The 22134-nt window shown below is 49.2% G+C and overlaps 1 protein-coding gene across 1 annotated transcript in view; it reads right to left on the bottom strand.

Annotated features, from left to right (window-relative positions):
- TG (thyroglobulin) overlaps positions 1-22134 on the bottom strand; it is a gene marked incomplete at its 5' end in the record, with an annotated part of 239511 nt that overhangs the window by 103503 nt on the left and 113874 nt on the right. Inside the window, 5 exons of the mRNA XM_081258080.1 lie at positions 3031-3190; positions 5692-5785; positions 7381-7600; positions 11402-11566; positions 13276-13410. Of these exons, the coding sequence (XP_081114206.1) occupies positions 3031-3190; positions 5692-5785; positions 7381-7600; positions 11402-11566; positions 13276-13410 (774 nt within the window). The remainder of the gene's footprint in view (positions 1-3030; positions 3191-5691; positions 5786-7380; positions 7601-11401; positions 11567-13275; positions 13411-22134) is intronic.

Here is a 22134-nt window from a genome sequence, read left to right as displayed (position 1 = left end):
CTGATGGCTCCCCTAGGGGCTGAACTGCAAGGAGCTCCAGGTAAGAGATGTTAAAGCTCTAGAATGTGGGAAGTACCAGGAGGTCTCCAGAATAAAGCAAAGAAAAGCCGCCTGAGGCTAAACGAATTAAAACACTAATCCTGGGCTTCCCTGGTGGCGCAGTGGTTGAGAGTCCGCCTGCCGATGCAGGGGACACGGGTTCATGCCCCGGTCCGGGAAGATCCCACGTGCCGCAGAGCGGCTGGGCCCGTGAGCCATGGCCGCTGAGCCTGCGCGTCCGGAGCCTGTGCTCCGCAACGGGAGAGGCCACAGCAGTGAGAGGCCCGCACACCGGAAAAGAAAAAAAAAACAAACCTGATCCTCTCTGTATACAGAAGAATGAGGAATCTGTAGGGCATTTCTAAACATCAAGGGAGAGTAAGCTATTTTTTAAAATGATACCTATTCTCAATCTTTAACATTAACTTCTAAGTATTGTTCTTTCTTCTTTCTTCCTCTGTATCCCGTCTCCTACATTCATTTTTTTAAATTAATTTTTATTGGAGTATAGTTGCTTTACAGTATCACATTAGTTTCTGCTGTACAGCAAAGTGAATCAGTTATACGTATATATATATCCCCACTTTTTAAGAAATAGCTTGCCCTTATATGAATCATATATCATATATGCTATATAAGCACTATATATAAAGCACGAGAAAAAAAGCAAACACATTAACCCACCACCCAGCTTAAGAAATAGAAGAAACACCACAAATTCTTGAGAGGACCCTTACACAGACAACACACGTAAACAGGAAGGCAAACACCATGGAATCTCCTGGAACCCCAGTTTTAAATGTGCAACTTTAAGGGGAAGCAATTCTCTCTGAGGAGTTTTCTTTTCTTTGGGAGGGAGAGGGAGTGGCACAGATAACTTTTCCAGACATGTCAACTTTAGATAGCTGGGTTTCTTTTTCAGTTTTAAAAGAGATTATATTTGTGAAAACAACTAAGTTAACATTCTTCTCCTTTCCCTATTTCCTTGAACACTCAAATTATATGTTAAAGATATTTTAAAACTGTCCCGAATTAAAAGAGATTGTGAAAGTTGCAAAAACAACAACAACAACAACAACAATAAAACCGAAAACATCGAGGGAGCAAGCTATCATTATTTCTTCTTAGTGTTTCATCCACGGGATTCAACGCCCAGTGTGACATTAAATTTAACTCACGGCTGCGGGGCATAAAGTCCCTTAACCTCTCTGAGCCTCCTCGTTTCCTCTATGACATGACCGCACAGGGCTGACCTCGCCGAGGTGCCTGGAGACTGAAATGACGTCACCCAGGAAAGATGTCTGGTGGAGATGGGCGGTGGGGGAGGGTAACCCTCCTTCTCTCTTGCTGACAGCTTTGCTTTAAGCACAAGGAACAGGCAGGGTTGCACGTCAGGAGTGAGATGGTGTGGGTGTTCTGGAAGTGTTCCAACCCCGGACTCTGCCTCGCCGGCAGCAGCAATGAGTTCCTCTTCCCGGAAGCCCACAGAATTCTCCATAAGATCACAGCCCATGAAGTCACAATCCCCGCCCCCTCACGGAGGGATGGCATATGGAAATTCGCTCTCTTCTGTCTGGAAACACTCTGAGCCAGAGTCAGCCCTGTCTGTGAAAAGCTCCACCTGAGTGGCTCCCACAGGCTGGGCTCTGAGTTTCACCGTCTCTTTAGAGAAGGGAGCTCCTGATTTAACAGATCGTCAGTCGTGTGTTTGAAAAGAGGACAGAAAACCCGGGCAGGGCGTTCAGTGCTCCAGCAGCTCCCTCTGCACCCCTGAAGGAAAGTCTGGAATCTGTTCATCATCCACATTCCCCTCATTGGCACCTGGTCGCATGTTGCCTTAACTTGTTCCCTGTTTCACGTCTGTTGTGCAGACGAAGAATCTTCTTTATGACACTCAAGGCCTCCTGCCACGTGGTCCACCCTGCCCTCATTCCCCAGCACTGCCTGGCTTCTGCTCACGCAGGACGCCTGCGCTACTTGGCCACAATCTAGAGGAGTCCGTCATTCCCGCCAGGCCACCTCCCACCCACCCAGCCATACTCAGCAGGCAAGACATTCCAGGTCCTAAGTGAGATCCCCGGAGAACAGAGATGCTGCTAGGTGCCTCTCCTTGAGGACTTGTAAAGCCCATCACAGCCTCTAAAGCCCCTTCACATGTAGCATATCACTGGAGCCTCACAGTGACTTTGGAAGCTGGGTAAAATTATTCCCATTGTACAGAGGAGAAAACTGAGACTTGGAGGAAGGAAGGGTTTTCTCCAAGGTCACCCAGACAACCCTTGGCTCTTCAGATTCCCAGACCAGCGTGTCTGCCCTCTGCCACGTCTGCCTGTCAAACAACTGCCCTACCACTGGGGGTTGGGGAGATGGAGGAAGGGACGTGGGTGGATGATGCTGGGATTGGTCCAAGCCTCAGTTCTGCCCTGTGGGCTGGTGGGGAAGGTGGAGGGCATAACCGGAGTGATAAAGGCATCTGTGACTGGATAGGGGACAGGCTGGATGGTCCCAAGTGATGCTGGAATTCAAGGGGAATCAGACATCGTTGTCTATGCAGCCCTCACTCCAGTCAATGGCTTCCTGAGGGCCCGAGAGCTCTGATCCGCGCCTTAGAGTCTCCAGGGCAGGTCGACCCTGAGTGGTGAACCCTACCTCTGCTCATTCCGGACCACGTGAGCTTGAGCCAGGGTCTAGCCCTCTGGGGTCTCGGTTCACACACGTGCACACACAGATACATCACAAGACGAGACACGTACTTGGGACAGCTTCAGACACGTGGTAAGTGTAATCGGTAGTAACTGTGACTGTCATCTATGGGCATCAGCATGGCTGGAGGGTCTCGCGGACGCACTGGTCATACCACTCCCTGCTCAGTGGGCTGGAGGAGGGCTGCGGGACGGGAAGGATGGGGCTTTGGGAAGAAAGGACTAAACGCACACAAAGAACACACCCGGCTCAGGAGGTCAGCAGTCCCCACCAACGCCAGCAACTCACCGGAACTCAGGAAGCCAAAGATGCCCACTCGGTAGCTGGCGGTGACCACGATGAGGTTGCCAACAGCAGCCAAGAAGGAGCCGTCCACGGCCGGCTGGCCCCTGCTGGCCCTGCCCTCTGCGGCGTTGTGGAAGAACACCAGCACAGACACGTTGGGGGCCTGTAGGGATTGGAGACATGTGGGAGCTCCAGGCGGCCACTCTCACCCCCCAGAGCTTGGTGAGGGCGCCTTCCCCATGCAGGTGCCCAGCTGTGAGGCGACGCACGACTGTTCCTTCACCTCTGCCCTGTAGGCATATTTAGTCTCAGTTAGGGGCTGAATTGTGTGCCCCCCAAATTCACATCTTGAAGCCCTAACCCTGGCTGCCTCAGACTGCAACTGTGTTTGGAGACAAGTCCTGTAACGACATGGCCCTAATCCAGTAGGACGGGCGTCCTCATACAGAGAAGACATTTAGACACAGATGCACACAGAGGAGAGGCCTGTGGAGACACAGGGAGGAGAAGATGACCATCTACGAGCCAAGGAGAGTGGCCTCGGTAGGAAACAACCCTGTAGACATTTTGATCTTGGACTTCCGGCTTTCAAAATCATGAGAAAATACACTTCTGTGGTTTCAGCCTCCCAGTCTGTGGTACTTTGATAGAGCAGACTGAGCAAAGGAGCAAAACCCATCTCCCGGATGAGGACCCTGAGTGCCATAAAAAGTGCAGACACGTTGCCCATGCTGCCAAGTGAGCCGGGGACCTGTCTCATGCAGCCACGTGGTCTCCCAGCAGCCCAGCTCCTGGCCCCCGTTTATTCTGGAAGACGGTTCTGTGTCCTCCTTGGGGAGTCCTTGAGTTTGGTCACCGTGCCTGGAACCCCATCTTGTTAACACAGAGCCACCTTTGTTAAGCCCGACTGAGCGCCAGGCACCATGCTGACTATTTGCGTGTGTCAGTTATTCGGTCCTCAAACAGCTCCGTGAGGTTGGCGTGTTGTCGTTACTCCCATTTTACCGATGAGGAAGCAGAGGCTTGCTGATGTTAAATAGCCTGCCTCAGATCGCATGGCTACGAGTAGCAGAGCTGGGATCTGAACCCAGGTTGACCCCTTCCTATCAGAATATTGTGTTCCATCTAGGGGATCTGACACCCCGCCCCAGGCCATGGTGAATGCAAGGCCCCAGGTGGCTCTTGCTCACTCAGGCCCTGAATCCCTGGGCTGTGACTTCTCTACTCCATGTGCCCTGGGCTCCGACACCAACAGCAAACACTGACCAAGGACCTGCCCGGGTGGGTTCTGTGCTAAGTGTGCTCACCTAGAACGTCTGATCAGAGCTTCCACCTCACAAGGTAGATGACTCTAAGCACCCCCATTCTACAGGTGTGAAAACAGAGGCTCAGAGCAGTGAAGTGGCTTCTTGAAACATCTACAGAGAGGAAGGGACCGAGCAGAATTCTGACCCCAGCCCCCCTCCCTCCCTCTGGGACACTCCTCGTAGGTGTCACCACTTGGTGGGCTTGTTGATTCTTCCAGTAGGTGGCCTTTTAAATGCCATAGAAAAAGGCCAGCTCAGGTGGCCTTGGTTTCATCTGCTGTGGGCAACCAGAGAGGTCAGGGACAGGCCCTGTATCCCCCTCCTCAAAGTACCCTGAGTTATTTTTATTGAGTAGCACACAAGCAAGAGAGAATACTTCCATTCATGCAGCCCAGGAGAGCCTGTACATTTAGGTGCCCTTGTTCCAAAGCTTACTCAGGTCAGCTTGCTGTGACCAAACCTCCAAAGTACACTGCCTCTCACTGCTGGTAAACTAGGGGAACAGGAAGCGGTGGCACAGTCACACGTACCACGGGATCTGTCAGTCAGGGTTGGCGTCACCAGAAACTCATGTTTCCTAAGGCTTATCAGTTCTGTTTTCTCTCATGAGCTCGGACCCTTCCCCCCAAACAGGAAACTCAAACACTCAACATCAGGATCATAGCTTCTACGTACGCAGATACAGCCTTCAAAACAGGACCTAACCAAAGTCAGGGTCACCTCCCAAACCTCACCCTCTAGAACTGCCTCAAATGAGAGACCACGTGGAATGAAATACCCCCTAGGGGGGTCTCTCCAAGGGTCTCTCCAAGAAGAGCCGCTGGTTTCCTCATTTGCGGATTACTTTGATCCAGCTCCACACTTCCCCAGCCCGCGGCCTTCCAGGGGGCCCTGCATCAGCGGCTGGCCCTCACCTGCCGGCGTGGCTCTCACCCCACCTCGTCCGCACCCCTGCCCAGGCGGGCCCTCCTGATCACCACCTACCTCACTCCTCCTGTCACTCCGTCTCCTCCCCTGCTGTGTTTTTCTTCACAACCATATCAATACCACAGTTGTCCAATATTTATCTGCTTATCTGTTTATTTCTGCTCCTCCCACTGAGAATAGCCCCTCCTGTGACTGGCGCTTTAGGAATACTTCTTAGAGGGCCGGAGCAGGATAGCCATGCACGTGCTCCCACGCGGGAGATCAGGTGAGGCCGTGGGGGACCCAGGCTTGCTCTCAGCCACTCAGGCCTCAGGAAGCCAAGAACCCACCAGGAGAGCGCAGGGCGGACCGTGCTGGCCACTCTGGGGCTGGGGATTTCTAATGGGGCAGTTTTCAGGGCAAACATAGTTTTCAGGGCTGCAGCACTCACCACGCTCTGGGGGACAAACACGTTGAGATACAGGCAGTCCTCGCTGACCCCGGGGGACGAAGGCGTCCTGGCGCCTGGTTGCCAGCAACTGGCCCTGCAGGTAGAGACAGACAGACAGAAGGCATGACTTGCAGGGAAAACAACCAAAGCGACAAGTCCCAGCCCCCTTCCCGTCAGCGGTGGCAGAGCCCACTGCCCCATTCCAAAAGCCCGGCGGCCCACCAGCAATTAGGCAGCTTCAGGAAACGGTTAATGGGATTGGTGAGTAAATGGTGGAAACAGCAGCATGCCCATCCCTCTCTCTACCACGGGCCTGAGGAACATCCTACGGGAACAGAGGGCTGGCCCAGAGAGAAGGATGCCCAGATAAAGAGGAAAATGTGTGTCACCTGCAACCTGGGCCCTTCCTGGCTCCAAGTGAGCAGACCTGCTGGGATGAGGTGTCCCAACCTGTTTTCTACATCAGTACAGAGTCCAAGTGTGCCAGTTGGAACATCTCCTGGCATAAGAGCTGAGACTGCATCTGGGACACATCTCATGGAGGCATGATGGTTACCCGCCCAGGCCTTGTTAGCACTGGGCTCTGATGAACCTAGCTCTCCAACTACTCTCCACTCAAAAGCCTCAACCACCTCATCTGTCAAATGGGTGTATCCTAACACGCTAAAGTATTCTAATTAGTCCATATTTGTTTCTCTGGTTGCCCAATGGTGGAGACTTATTCATGACTTTCTGCATCTTTCTGCCACTGTCCTAGTTTAAGCCTCCATTGTTGCTTGCCTGGAGCAGTCCAGAGCCTCCTGCCCACCCCTCTATCTGGCCCTGGGCCTGTAGACCTGCCCAGCAGCCAGCCGTGGGAGCGATGGACAGGGAGAATACGGTTGCCTTGAGACAGATCTGTGGACCCCTGTGGGAAGGGAAAGGCCGTGGGGATGGGAGAGGGAGACATGGGTGCTCCTTCCACAGACTCTCTGAACGTGCTTTAGTTAGAAGAATCACAAAGTCACACCCAGTCTGTCAACTCTTTATAGTGGTATATGCATGCGAGGGGATGGGCAAAACTGAAAGCAGTTGATGACGAAGGAAAATAAGATATTCCACTTTTTCCCCTTTTTTGAAAATTCCTTTCAATATTGTTCCTGTTGGGGGAATCAAAGTCCTTTTAAATTATTTTTTCACTAGCTCACGTGTTTTGCCTTCTCTGCTTACTTCCCAGCCCCACTGAAGTCAGAAGTGGCTGGGAGGCTGAGTCCTGGTCACCGTCACACTGAGGCACATGACGAATGCATGCCCCACCTGCAGCTGTGGCCCATGGAAACCTCCCCTGCAGACTATTCCACAGCCTCTCTTTCCTGGATGCAAAGTCAAGGAAGGCTCCTAGAAGGAACCTTAGAAGGTTTGTGCTGAAGAAGGCACATCAGCCTGGGTGCCCGCATTACTGCATGGAGCAAAGCCCACCTGCCCCTCCATCACCAGAGGGACTGTGCGGGGCCAAGACAGTGTTAAGGCACCGACAAGTGGGAGTTTATGTGTTAAAGCACTCGACACCATCTTAACACATATAACCCCCGCTCCACGCATGGCTCAAATTCGAACGCACTGCTCTGTCATCAAGCCTCATTTTGAAGGCTTAGAATGGGAGAGGGCCTCCCTGGGCATCCCCTAAAATGTACTCCACTCCACCCTTACCGTGGCTTGGTGGCATCCCAGGACCCTGTCCAGTTCAAGGGCTCCGGGGCCCGGAAGCGGCTTCCCGCCAGGGGTGGGGTGGCATACGGAACTCCCAGGAACTGGTCCACTTGCTTCCACGAAGTGCCCACCTGGATGGCCTGGGACCGGCCCAGCAGCCGGCCGTGGGTGGTGATGGTCACAGAAGGTGTGGATGTCCCAAAGCCGAGCAGAGGGACGTCTGGGGTGGGGGGAGAGAGAGAGAGAGAGAGCAGCTGGTGCTCTAGTCACAGGGATTCCGAATATACTTTAAGAAACAAATCTAAAAGCCCGAACACTGCTTTCTGTATTACAAAACAAAATGTTAGTTATTCATTCAGGTCCCAATAGCTTAAGTCTAGCCATGTTAGTGTTCAATGTGGAAAAAAAAAAAAAAAAGAAAGAAAGAAAAGAAACCCAGGAAAGACACCTGATCTTCCCCCGGCACTGCAATCCCTCCCCAGATGTGCCATCTCAAGTTCTTCCGAGAGAGATGACCCAGGCCCACAGCCCCTGACTCAGCACCCTGGGGCCAGATGTTACCACAATTCTGAATTATTTGGATTTTAAAAAGAACAGAGGGGCACAGAACGTGCAAGGCTCAATCCTCCAGGGGGGTGTGGAGTTGAGACCCATCAACAGACACACCAGTTACTTCTGAGATGACATGTATAGGTTTTTCCTACTAAGAGGGACGAACACATAATATCGTTTCTTCGGTCACTTCAGGTCAGATGTTGCCACCAGACAAGTTTGTCACCAACTTACAAAAACATTTTTTTTTCTGACTTTTAGAGTGTTTGGATTTCAGAATTGCAGCTAAGGCACTGCAGACCCGGTACCTGTATTTCACTGGTGAGGAAATAGGTTTAGAGTCTGGGGGTGGGCAGCTGTCAGGACTTCAAAGTGATGTAGGATTCAAAGCTATACTTTTCCGAGCCCCAACTCTGACCACAGGGTCAGAGGTTCACAGAGGGTCGAGGCCAGGCCTCGGCCCAGGTCTGCAGCGCCCATTCCGCCTTGCGCAGGTCCGGATCCCACCCGGTCTATGAGTTCGCGCTGGTGCTGCCGGCCGCCCTGCACTGTGCTCCACAGGCCTTCCGCTCCCCCTGCAGTGCTATAACCTCCAGACGCTCATCAGCCTTTCTTCAGCCCTATCTTGTCCCCTCCACTATTTCTCACATTCATTCACTGGTTCAATAAACTTCTGCTGGGCCCCGGCTCAGTGCCAGATGCCATTTTCAGGGACTTAAGACAGGCCTGTGCCTGGTTCCCCACAGGCCTTAGGGCCTTGCACGGAGGAAACCAACACTGGTGAAGAGATTCTGTGTGTGTGTGTGTGTCTGTGTGTGTGTGTGTGTGAGTGTGTGTGTGTGTGTGTGTCAAGCAGGGGGTCTCTTATTATTTCCATCATGTTGAGCCTGGGAGAGGAGGCAGACAGACAGACAGGCGGACAGGCGGAAGTCTATCCATTCCTCAAAAGCTTGGTGCCATGCAGTGGTTCAATTAGAGGTGGTTTTGACCCCAGGAAACATTTGACAATGTCTGGAGATGTTTTTCGTTGTCATAAGGGTTGGGGAGAGATACTAGCTACTGGCATCTCATAGGTAGAGGCCAGAGAAGCTGCTAACCATCCTGCAATAGAGAAGGTAGGTCCCCACAATGAGCCTTCTGGTCCCAGATGTCAGTGGTGCTGGGGCCGAGACTCCCTGGCGTGATGTGCTTTCATGACTTCCAGGCCACTGAGGGTCGATGTGGTGAGGAGGAAACAATGGATGGTCTGAGGAGTCCAGCAGGTCTGTGTTTTGTGTTATGGACCAGCTACTTTAGAAAACCTCTATAATTCTTCTCATCCTCAATTTTCCCATCTGCAAAATAGGAACAGTAGCAGTCCCTACAATGCAAAGATGTTAGGAATAAATAACACAACGCCTGTCATGTCCCAAGCCCAGTGCCTGGCAGATGACAGGAGATCAACACATGAATGAGTGAATGAGAAAGAGGGAGGGAGGGAGGGAGGAAGGAAACAGTGAGTGAAAACTTCTCTGTTGCATAAACACTGGCATGTGAGTTAGAACTCAAAATGGAAACTCAGGATGGAAGGAAGCATTTGCCGATTGTAATCCGGCCTTGATCACAAATCATGACGGCGCTCACTCCCACGGTTCTTTCCTTCTCACGAGATTTCCTGTTTCAATTGCAAATCACAGGCTCTCGGGCCAGCCTTCAGGACTGTGGGCGCTAAAGTAGCAAACCATCTGAGGTCAGCTCTGCAGGAAACAGCCACATTTCACCAATGTGGCAGCATCTGAAGCAGGGAGCGAAGACAGAAAATGTAAAAGCTAAAGAATTTCGAGGGAAGGCAAGCCTGCTTTCCCACAGATGGTGGTATTTAAGCCTCCCTCCAGAGGCTGCCCAGTGAATCCCAGACTGAAAGAGATCCAACATGGGGAAAATGTTTGATGTGCATTTCTCCCTTTGGAATCTTTTGCAGAAATGTGGATTCTTTTCAGAATACCCACATATTTAGGCCCTGTGACTATCTGGATTAAGAAAGTTATCTGTAGCTCTACGTATACATTAGGTGCAAACAAATAACATCTCTGTAGATAAATATGGGCATGCATCTTCTGCTGGAAAGTGAGCATTTCACATTGAATTTGAGACACACAGAATTAGGAGAGAAGCAGTCGTATTTGTTTTACAGAACTCAGACCTCAGAGTGAAGGCAATCCTCAGCAGGACTACCATGCAGATTAGCTACACTATGGATGAAATCTATCTAACTCACTGAATGATATAAACGTCCTGAGAGAAGACAAGCCTTGAGATTAAGGGCCCAAGACCTCAGTTTATAGGAATCAAAGTGCTCCCAGCCCTGGGGACCCTCTCTGGATCTAAAGGCTGAGGTGGAGGAGGGGCAGAGGAGACATCACTGGATCCAGACAGGCCTGAAGGACCGTTAATGCTCAAGGACAGGGTGGGCCCAAATCCCACTGCTACCTGGTTTTGTAAATAAAGTTTTACTGGCACACAGCCATGCCTGTGGATTTGTTATTGTCTGTGGCCACTTTCCTGCTACAACAGCAGAGTTGAGTAGCTGTAACAGAGACTTGTGGCTGTAAAGCCTAAAATATTTATTATCTGGCCCTTTACAGAGAGAGTTTGCCGACATCTGCTCTTGAAGATAAGATGGCAGACATGGCCAACATTCCTAAAACATTACTCATTTCATCCCATAAGCATGCTTAATGGGGGAGGTGTGTCCCAGGCCCTCGATTCCCATGTTTCCTGTTCCACAGCTCTTATTAGTTCACTTAGGGAGGCACTTATATGCCGCTCTCTCCTTGCTTGCTTCACCCCTGTATCCCCAGCACCTAACACAAGGGCTGACATATGATAGCACGTTATTCAATGTTTCTAAACTAAACTGAGCCGGAAGCAGCTGCTCTCTCCGGGCACCGTGGTGTGGTCTGTAGGCGATGCGGTTTTGTGGGAGAGGACTGCCTCTAGAGATAGGAGATCTGGCTCCAGGTCCCTGTTCTGTCAGCTGTGTGAAATCAGAGAAGTAACTTAACTTCCCTGGACCAGAGTCTCCTGATCTCTAAGACGGGGATAAAACCCTTATCTTGCCACCTCACAGGATAGTGTGAGTATCAAATGGGATAAGGTATGTGAGGTAACTTTGTAAATTCTAAAATAGTAGTTAAAAAGTGGCCTATTTAATTATTTTACTCAGAAATGCAAAGGCCAAAATGGCTTCTATAACTCAAAGGAAGTAATGAATAAAGGCGGTGCAGAGAAGTTCTAGGTCAGAAGTAGGGTTTTTCACCTTCTTTCAGTCCATCCCATGTGAGTGCCACAGAGCCTAGGATGACTTTGACTGACTTTCCCTTAAGAACCTCAAAAGCCACTGCCCATGAGTCACCAGGTGCTCGGACAGTCCCTCCCAGCCACACCCAGGCCCTCAGGAATGGCTGCAAAGACACAGGCCAGCACTTACTTGGCTTCTGGTAGATGTGGGTAGCCTCTTCACGGAGCAGAAGTTGGCAGTTTTGTGCCTGCAGGCTGTGTGTGCAGCTCTGGGTATCAGCATAGAACATACACCTCACAGCGCCAGGTTGGGTTTGCAGAGTGGTGACAAGGCAGGCCTGGTGACGGGAGCATTCTGCAGAGGAGGAGGTGAGTGGGGCTTGGGCCGGAGAGATCACCTGTCATGTATCCAATCATGCACCCATGAATCAATCCATCCATCCATCCATCCATCCTACCATCCAATCATGCATCCATGAATCCATCCATCCATCCATCCACCCATCCATCCATCCATCCATCCATCCATCCTACCATCTAATCATGCATCCATGAATCCATGCATGCAACCTTCCATCTATCCAAGCATCATCCATCCATCCATCCATACATACAATTTTACGTCCATAAACCTGTGTATCATCCACCCACCCACCCTTCCATTCATCCCAAGATAACCTGGGATGCCCAGCAGCAAATAATTAACCTGGGAGAGAAGACCCTGGGTGGGCTCTCTGCTGCAGTCTCCTCATCCTCCTTCAGGGTCAGCCCAAAGTCAAAGTTTCCAAGGCGATAAGCCAGCTAGCCATCCTTCCAACCAGTCATGCCTCATGAATCTGTACATCCACCCATGCATCATCCATTCATCCATCCAATTAAGCAGGCATGCATCCATCTATACAAACACTCACTTCTTCATTTAAACACCAGGCACAGTGCTAGGGGCTGGGAATAAAATAGTCGTGGTGGAGGACCCAACCCTCCCATCAATCTGTTTTCCACACAACAGTCCGGATATTGGTTGTTTATTTAGTCACAAATGTGCTCTTGTCATTCTCCGACTGAAGTCATACCAGACAAGGCTCTTCATGCTCCAGCCCTTGCCTTCCTCTTCAGCCTCATCTCCCTCTGCCTCCCCCACCCCATCACACCCACCACCTTCCGTCAGGGGTTATGTCCTTTCCCATCTGTACCAGGTCATGTACTAGACTGTTTAAAAGATTCATGGCATTAGGGTATTCAGTCCTAAGAACAGCTCTGAAAATAGTGCTGCTTTGTTTGATTGAGCAAGTTGTGCATTGCCTAAAGGCTTTATTCACAGCCCAGTCTCTGTGCCATGGCACCACCCAAAACCTATACAACCGTACATGGTGGCCCTGGCTGTAATATGTGCATATTGTTTTCCAACCTTGTAGGGGAGAGGATCCATGTAATCTCAGAACTGAAGAAGTGTAAATGTTACCCAGTCTTGGCCTCTTTCACAAGGTGAAGCCTTTGCAGAGCATTCTGATCATATGGTCACCTGGCTTTTGTTTAAATACCAGTGACTGAAACCCTGTAAAGGAAGTATGCATCCGTGGACAGCTTTGCCTATTAGGAAGTTCTTCATATTGCACTGAAAAATGTCTCTTGAAATTTGAGTTTCACCCATAGGTCTTTGCTTGCCCCATGAGCTTGGCCAGGACAATATCCTTCCTCCTGGCCATGACGGCCCACCTGTAATCTGAGGACAGCCGTCACAGCTTCCATGCTTCTCCATCTCAGACCAACCCCCTAGATCCTTCCTCTGCTCTTCCTCTGACCAGGTTCAATGTTGTGCATTTTCTGGCTGGCTTAGCCCCTTGGAGACCTTGACCGTGGCCAACCCTGCAGGAGGATGAGGAGACTACAGAGCAAAGACCCCCCGCCGGGGTCTTCTCCCTGAGGTGAGTTCCTTCTGGCCAGGCACCCCAGGTGATCTCGGGGTCTCCTATGTGTTTTTGAGGTCTGAATCCTGAGGAGCACTTGTGTGAGAGGGGTCCCGTCCCAATCAACCCCCTACCTGGAGGTGGAAACCCCCCTTACCCCACAAACAGCGGTCTCGGGCAGCAGAGAAGTCACCCGTGGCAGCGGTGCTGATGTGGGCCACGTCAAAGTTCCGGATGGATGGATCAACAACTACTGAAGAGAGGGCCAGGGACTGCCACGAGTCCAGAGAGACTAGGAGGGAAAGCAGGGACAGTTAGTGGAGTGCCATCTGATGCCCCCAAAGGGTGCCCAAGGGCTCCCTCCTGGTGGTCTCCATTCCCATGTGACCCCATTTCTTTATCCATCTCTGCATTCTACTATGATTTTTAAGAGTTTTTAAAATATGAGCCAAGGTCCCGTGCTCAAGTCTAGGGGTACAGAGGTGAAAAACAAAGCAACCAAAGCAACAAAAGCATGGGTGTTTCTATTGAGCAGCTCACAGTAGAAGGGAGAGAATGTGAAATGACAAGACAAACACTGTAGTACAGTTGTTATAATGCAGACGTCAGAATAACGCTAGTAACCATGATAATAACAGGCTCGTCAGTGTTCCTTATGTGGTACTTTGTGATGTGCTGCCCAGTTGCCTTTAGGACCAAGGCTCTCATATCCCATCTGCTGGAAGCTTATGACCAGGGCTCCCAGCTGAGTCCCTCTCTAGGAACTCCCTAGGTCTAGGCTAGCTGCCTCCCCTCCACAGGGTCAGCCTTCATCCCCAAACTAGTCCCTTGGGTATACAAAGGCCCAGCCCCCTTGCCTCAAGATGGGCCAACTCCCAAGGGCCGGCCCAGCTTCACAGCTCACTGAGGCATCAATGCGGCCGTTGTTTGGTTTGCGTCCGTTTTACTGCTCCCCTTGCCCAGTTCTGCCACCTCGCTTCCTTACAGGTGCTGCTGCCAAGAGCACTGAGCACTAAACTTTCTGCACATGCACATCTCCATCTCAGAGTCTATTTCCTGGAGAACCTCAGCTAAGACACCCTCTTTAAAAGACGAAGACAGCGAGGCACAGGGATGTGAAAACGGCTTGCCCAGGGCGTGCTGTGCTTTCGGAGTGGAACGAGGTGGAAAGCAGGTCTCTGCATCCAGAGAGCCTGTGCCTCCGACCGCTCTACTCTGCTGCTTCCCAGTCCTTGCACAGGACATGCCGTCACGGCGAGAGGGAGGGACATCTGTTTCTGGCTGCCACAGAGATGCTTGGCAGAGGCAAAGACATCTGCCAGAGTACCTGTGTCCCTGTGAGGACAGAGGTGACCCTGCACGGGGGGCTTAAGCTTCCACCAGGAGGAAGGACTGTGGGTCCAGGGGGATGAGTGCATTATTCTGTCCACAAATGGCATCAAACTAGGCACGATGCCACCTCCCAGAATAGGCCTCCATGCCCACTTGGGAGTGCTAACACCAGAATACTGTATGGAACCATTCAGTGGGTACAGCATTGATAGTTAATGGAGAAAATCTATTTATCTACTTATTTTTTCTTTCTGTCTTTGACATTTTTTTATTTTTTCCAGAAGACGGTAGTAGTTTACCCTTATGACAAATATTTGTGAGTGTCTACCTTGTGCTAGCAAAACACAATGGCAATCTTAGGTGTAACATTTCACAGTTTACGAAGTGCCGTAAGCCCTTTGGGGGTGATAAGCCATCAACTCAGTTCCCTTGTCTGTAAAACATCATCATGTTTGATCCTCGCAGGGCCCCAGATGGGGGGTGGGGAAGGGACTCTAATGCCTCCTTCACAGATAAGGAGTCGGAAGCTGGAAGAGGTTATGTGACTTTCTAAGAATGCTGAGCTGGACAGTGACCAAGCCAGAGATAGACCCAGGCCTCCTGGCTCTAAACCAGTGCTACTTCTTCCCTCTGAGCTTCCTACAGAGCTGAGCATCCTTTCCAGAAAATTATCCCCAGGTAGGAAAAGGTCGTTTTCTTTGACAGAATCATGCTCTTAGCTATATGGGGAAGACTGTCATTTTTATCTTGAACTTGTCTTTGACACCAGAGCACTGAGCATCACTAAAACTAGAATGGTAAATAAAGTAGCAAAACAATCTAGCACCACCACCCTTCTTTTCAATGAAAGAAAGAAAGAAAGGGAAAGAATGGAATTCTTTGATAAAATTCATCAGTGAAACTACCTAGATTTGAAGCTTGCTCTGTGAGGGGACTTTTGTTAATAAATTTAACATTGTTTATAGACCAAAAAAAAAAAAAAGAAAGAAAGAAAGAAAGGAAGGAAGGAAGGAAGGAAGGAAGAAAGTAAAGAAAAAGAGACCGAGAAAAAAGGTTTATCCAGAGAAGTGGCCAAATAATGCAACCAGATTTCACGTGGACTCAGCAAGAGGAGGTGAAAGCCCCACACCTGTCCTAGAGCTGCAGGGCCATCCTCAGAATCTGGAGCCGTGTATTTCTGAACTTGGGACCTGGCTTCCCTGTCAGAGACCCTGGGCTTTCATTTCCTTAAGCATCCTCCACGTGTTGCTATTTTCATGGTCATTACAAGTGGCATTTTTGCAGCATGGCCAAACCGAGGTGCGTATTTTTAGATGGTGAGCACACTGCAATTTCAGAGAAGAGTTATGATGGGATTTCAGGGCGGAACTTGCCAATTATGGTCTTAAAATGGAAGCCTTGGCTGCCCTCCACCTTTATTTAGGTTGATGTCTAGGGGAAAGAGCTCTAATTAAAGGATGAATTTCACCTCCAAAGTGAGAGTCAGCTCATCTGTCGCCATCCCAGGGCTTGGGGTCAGCTCTCTGCCACACCCCGCAACTGTCCCCCTTCCCTGGCTGGCAGGACCCCCAGATAAGCCATTGCTGCCATGCAGAATCTAACATCTGAGGTTCCACATGCATCTCATGAAAATTCTGAGAACAAGTTCTTTGTGAATGCAAAAGCATAGTGAAGCATGAAAGCTGGGTGAGCTTGGTAGCACTTCACAGGAGTTTACTAATTTGCCAAGAACCTCGCAATACCATTGCTATTTAACGTTCACGATAACCCATGCTGTGGCGTCACTACTGTGCACATTTTACAGATGAGGAAACAGATCCAGTAAACACACCCGAAGTGCTTAGCTGATAAGTGGCTGTGCTTGGGCTTGAGCCCCGCTCCTTCAGCTTCAGAATCCACGGTTTAGTTCAAGGCAGACCTCCTCTCCGGGTGAATGAGATGGTGACAGCTTTCAGACTCACCCAAAGGGATAGTCTGCTCCAAAATGCATCATCTCTGGTTTGTTAATTAGTTTTTTCTCCCTTTGTTTAAAATATATTTTACAGATTGCATTGTCAACATCACTTATTTAAAAAAGAAAATTGTTGGAGTTCCCTGGCAGTCCAGTGGTTAGGACTCAACACTTTCACTGCGTGGTCTGGGTTCAATCCCTGGTCAGGGAAGTAAGATGCCACAAGCTGCCCAGTGCGGCCAATAACTAGCTAAATAAATAAATAAGAAAATCACTTCCCCTTGAATTTGAAATGCCATGTTTATCATATATTAAGTCCTTATATGTAAATGAGTTTTCTTTGGTGAGTACCAATTCTTTTTCATTTGTCTCTGCTAATTCTGGCTCTATTCCCAAACTGCTTAAACTAGAGTCACTTTATACTATATTCTGTCGTCAAATGGTAAAAGTTTTCCCACATTATTTTTCCTTTAAAAATATTTTTTGGTTGTTTATTTACCAGATGAAATTGAAAATCACTTTTTCAAGTTTCAAGAAAACATTTTGTGGATGTTATTTGGAAAAATTAATTTGAGAAAAAGATTTTTAATTTTATTCTGTTTAATTTTTGGTGTCATTAAGAATGGAATGGGATTGTTTCCCATTATATTTTTTAAATGGTTACAGTTGACCAAAAGGAAAGCTATGTATTTGTGTGTATTTATTTTCGAACAGGACCTGAACCTACTCTGAATGTAACTCACAGACGTAGTTGAAGCTCAGGCCCGTATCTCTGCGGCTACTTTGGAAACAGGCCCACAGTAGATTCCAGTTTTAGGGAATACATGCCATCCAGCAGCTGTAACTCATGATGGCATAAATGACACGTACTTGCTTAAGAAGTTTATCCCAGCTCCTCCACTTAACAGCTCTGTGACTCTGGGCAAACCACTCACCCTCTCTGGGCTTCAGTTTCCTCATCAGTAAAATGGGTATATTACCAGATGCTCTCTTCTAAGATGGTCATTGGGAATGAATGAGCTACTGTGGGTGAGCTGCTCAGAGCCTGCTCGGGGTAGGATTAGTGAAATCAGCCGCTCCCATTCTCTCTGGGCCGAGTTGCTCTGTTCTTGCTGTGTTTGGGTCACTGTCTTTTCGAAACTATAGAGGTAGGAGCCTGACTGAGGTGCTGGGGGAAGTTCTCTAAGGGGTAAAGGAGCACAAATCACTGTTGGTGATTTCAAAACCTTCCTCCTGAATTTGCCTCATCCCCTCACCCCAGCCTTGTCCCAGGACACCTGGCTTCCTGCCCAGGAGGGCCTCTGTCAGCACTTCCCTTCCTGCCTCTGGCCCTGGGACTCCTGGTCAGGTCGTTAGCACAATGGACGCAGGACGCGTGCCCGACCAGGAGGCCTGCTGCTGAATACAGCGACTTTCGGAAACAGCAGCATCTCAAGGTTTTGGGAGCCCAGCACGCCCCAGATGAACCCATCGCTGCCCCCTCCCTCCATCCTGCTCTTTGCTCCCACACCGGGCTCTTTCTTTCCTCAGGGACTGCTTCCACCACCCAACCTGCTGCCCAACCCAGAAATCCCACCGCCTTCATCACCTTCTCCTTCACTTTGTCCTGGCAATTCTGCCTTCTCAGCCCCTCTGGGAACTGTCCTTTCTTTTCCACCTAGATTCTGGCCTCATCAATTTCACTCCAGTTACTGATGCTCCAGTTACTGAGACCCAAACGGGCCTCCTTGTCACCTGCCCCCTCATCCCTTCTCAGGCCGTCGACACACTGTGACCTGGGTCACCTCCAAATCTGATTACGACACCCACTGCCCGATGTCCTCGGGGTAACAGGGTGAGTCTGCTGAGGTCTTCAGCTGTATCGCACCCCTCTCACTTTCACATGGTGGGCCTGCGTGCTTGCCATGGTCACCCATACACCAAACACATTGTACAGTCATAAGTAGAAAGAGATGTTGCTTTATTACATAATTTGAGTTACTTATGTTAACTCAGATCCATCCTAGTCATAGCAGATGAGGCAATGAGCCACCGGGAGGAATAGTCACAGGGTGCTCCCCAAGGTCACAGGGTAGAGCCTGGTCTCAGACCCTGCCAGCATGGTTTCCATCTGCTTGGCTGTAGCCTGGGACCTCCTTCCCAGCAGCAAATGTGCTCCCTCTCAGCCCTTGACACAAACCTGTGTTATGGTGTGGAATCTTGATGACTTTTTCATACTGTAAACAACCTACATATGAAATAGTTCACCAACAGCTCTGAAGACCTTGGAGGGAGAACACGCCTTCGGAAGAACATGGCCCTGCCTGTCCATTAGCAAAGGGGAAAGGGTGACCCTGAAGGGAAGAGAGACTCACCCATGTCACACAGCCCTTTCCTCTGTGATGGGGACAGACAGGCAACATGTGCTACCATCTAGTGGGCCTGCAAATTCAAGATGATCTGATTCTCTCTTACAGTACAATGCTGAGATGGACATTATCCCTATTTTACAGAAGAGAAAAGTGAATGAGGGCCAGAGAGGGCCAATGACTTGCCCAAGGCCACACAGCTAAAAGGTAGTGAGCCAGCATTTGAACCCGGGACAGCCTTGTGCTATTATGCTGCCCGGTACACCTAAGCATTGCTGAGGGTGGGCAGGGCCGAGGGGAGGGAACGGGTGGCGCAGCACGGCCTGCAGCCTTGGTACAGGCAGGCCTTGGGGTGATACCAAGGTACTTCCATTCCCTTCCAGGCAGCATTATTCCCTTTTAATGTAGACTCGGCTTAAAAAAAATCACTAGACTAAAATATGTTTGAAAATTTCCACCAATATATGGAAAACTGTGTTTAATTCCCTTTCCTTCCTCCCTCCCTTCCTTCCTTTCTTCCTCTTTTCTTGTCTTCCTGCCTTCCTTTGCTCCTTTCCACACAGACATCAGCTAAAGAAGGAAATGTTTGATTTTGATGTCAAGGCTCAGATAGAGTAATTTCAGCTGTTAAAAATAGCTAAAACAAAACAAAACAAAAACCAAACACCCACGCAACTACAGACCTGTGTTACGACAGGAGGAACAGGTCTCTCGCTTGCTGGCTGGGTAAGTAACCAAGGGTAAATTCCCACTCTGGCCCTCCTCTCTCTCATTTGAAAAACAGGGGGGAAAGAGCCTTTCAAAGTTTTTTAATCAGGTCAAAGTGCAGAAATGTCAAGCCGGTCGCAAATGCCTGACCTTCTCTCCAAGGTTCAAATAATCACAGAGCCATTTTTTAAATGAAAAGATCCATGTGATTTTCTTAAGAATCACCAAGAATGAAGATAACAAGCAGACGCTCTAAAGCCCTGAAAAGAATCCAGGATCCTTACTGTTCTTCTTGCAATCAGAACCAAGAAGAATTCCTTTCTGCTCCTCTAGGCTTATCGAAGGGATAGGCACTGAACATCAAAAAAGCTTGAGGAAATCCTGGAGGTGGTTTCCATGCCCAGGTCGGCTGGGGAAAAAACATCAATGCTTTGAAGCCTTTCAGCAGGAAAGGTCTTTCACACAGGAAAACATTTCAGGCACCAGCAAGCCTCCGTGACCTTGGAGTCAGCGGAGTATAACAGGCTCGCTAATGCTGCTTTCTCAGCTTTACGGCCACGAGCTCTCGCTGGTAGAAGACACTTGTGTGCTGTCATTACTGGATGGGACCAAGACAGACATCCTGATTTCTCACCAGACACCGTCTTTCATGTGAGAACCACGTCTCATTAACACTCAAAAAAAAAAAAAAAAAAAAAAAAACCCAAAAAAACCCGACATGTTCCTTTGATAACAGAAAGAAGAAAGAAGATGTCCCTTGTTATTTTGCAACTATTTGAGAGATGAAAATGTGACCAGAGCTAGCTGTTGGTCTAGCATACCTTCAGAGAGAAATGCCTGACATAGCAGACCCTACTGGACCCGTTTTTAACATTTATAACACTAGAAAAATACCCAGAGACGTTATTTACCTCTGTTCAGCCTCCAAATACCTATTTTTGAGCTACCCAGGAAGCATGCTTTCATCTTTAAGTTTGCACCTCCAGAGCTTAGCAGACGGATGGCAGTGAGTACTGTGGGTTGAATTGTGCCCCCTCAATCCCAAGATTCACACTTCAAATTCATCCTAACCCCTAACACCTCCGAACATGAACTTATTTGGACATAGGGCCTTTACAGAGGTAATCAAGTTAAAATGAGGTCATTAGAATGGTCCCTAATCCAAAAGGACTGGTGTCCTCATAAAAAGAGAAAATTTAGACATAGAAACGGACATTAAAGGAAGATGACATGCAGATACAGGGAGAAAACTACCATCTACAAGCCAAGGAGAGGGTTTCAGAACAGATCCTTCACTCACAGCCCTCAGAAGGAACCCACCCTGCCAGTACCTTGATCTTGGGCTACCAGCCTCCAGAATTGGGGGAGAATAAATTTCTGTTGTTTAAGCCCCCAGATTGTGGTATTTTGTTACACAGCCCGAACTAATACAGTGAGTGACTATTCAGTAAACACATCCATTCCTTGATTCACAGAGAGCCTGCTGTACCCCTGTGTTGCATAGAAATGCTGATTGTAATGATAATTCTTATCATGTCAAATAACACATATTACCATGGTTAATGTTTACCAACCATTTCCTATTTGCCAGATGCATTGCGATGTGCTATGTGTGTTGTTTCATTTAATCCACACATAGCCATGTGCATGGCTGTTCTGGCCACTACTGTGTGCACATTTTAAGGAGGGACCACTCTGGGAGCACCCTGCCTGCCCAAATCCCAGCTCTGCCCACTGCCAGCTCCAACACAGGGTAAACTGTGCTCTGTAAACTGGAATAGTCGTGTCACCTGATGTCACCTGAGTCACAGAGAGGGTTTCCCATATGCTAAGGGTTACAGCTTGCTACTGATCCTTCTAGCCTCCCTGAGGGAAGGGCTGGAAGTGCCGTGCCGGTCCTCCCATCTGGTTTTCCCAGCGCCATGTCATTGTCCCCAAAGTGTGTTGTGGCATAAAAAGTCAGTGGGCCTTGGACACACGGTGAGGGTGAGGGCTGAATGGATTGATACCTACAAACTGCTTGGAGCATAACAAGCACTCAGTAACATTTATTAAAGATTTACCCGCTGTGTGTTGACCTCCAAAACCAGAGCTTCTAGCTCTGCTGTGTTGCTGAATGCACAAGGGCGTACACACTGTTACTTGTAAAACAGGGCATTTTCAACCAAAACATGAGCATTAATAGTACAGATAGGAATGCTGCCACCCCCTCACTTTCCTGGTCAAGAATGTTGCACAGTGGGGGTTAGGTCTGGTTATATGGCCCAGGAGGACCAGAAAAGACCCACTCTGATGATTGAGGGACTTGGCAGGAAGGATGAAGAAGACAGCACATCTTCGGGCTAGGACAGGGGTCAGCAAGACTTTTCTGTTAGAAGCCAAATAGTAAATATCAATATTTTAAGCATTGTTGGCCACATTCTTTCTCTGCTGCATGTTATCTATATATATATCGCATTCTAAGCTTACAAGTCTTGCACAGAAACAGACTGCAGGCTGTGGTTTGCGACCTCTGGGCCAGAAGGCAGAGACAGAAGGGACAAGGGTTCAGTCACTATGTACCATGACGGATGGAGAGTCTACATTCTGGGAACCAAAAATCCAATAGGAAACTTGACAGGGAGTTTTTGTACTTTTTCTGGGAATGAGGAGTCATCTGGGAAATGCCATCTGGAAG

This window comes from Mesoplodon bidens (genome assembly GCF_964165515.1).
Source record: "Mesoplodon bidens genome assembly, chromosome: 16".
Lineage (NCBI taxonomy): Eukaryota > Metazoa > Chordata > Mammalia > Artiodactyla > Ziphiidae > Mesoplodon > Mesoplodon bidens.
This window is presented reverse-complemented; position numbering and strand designations above follow the sequence as displayed.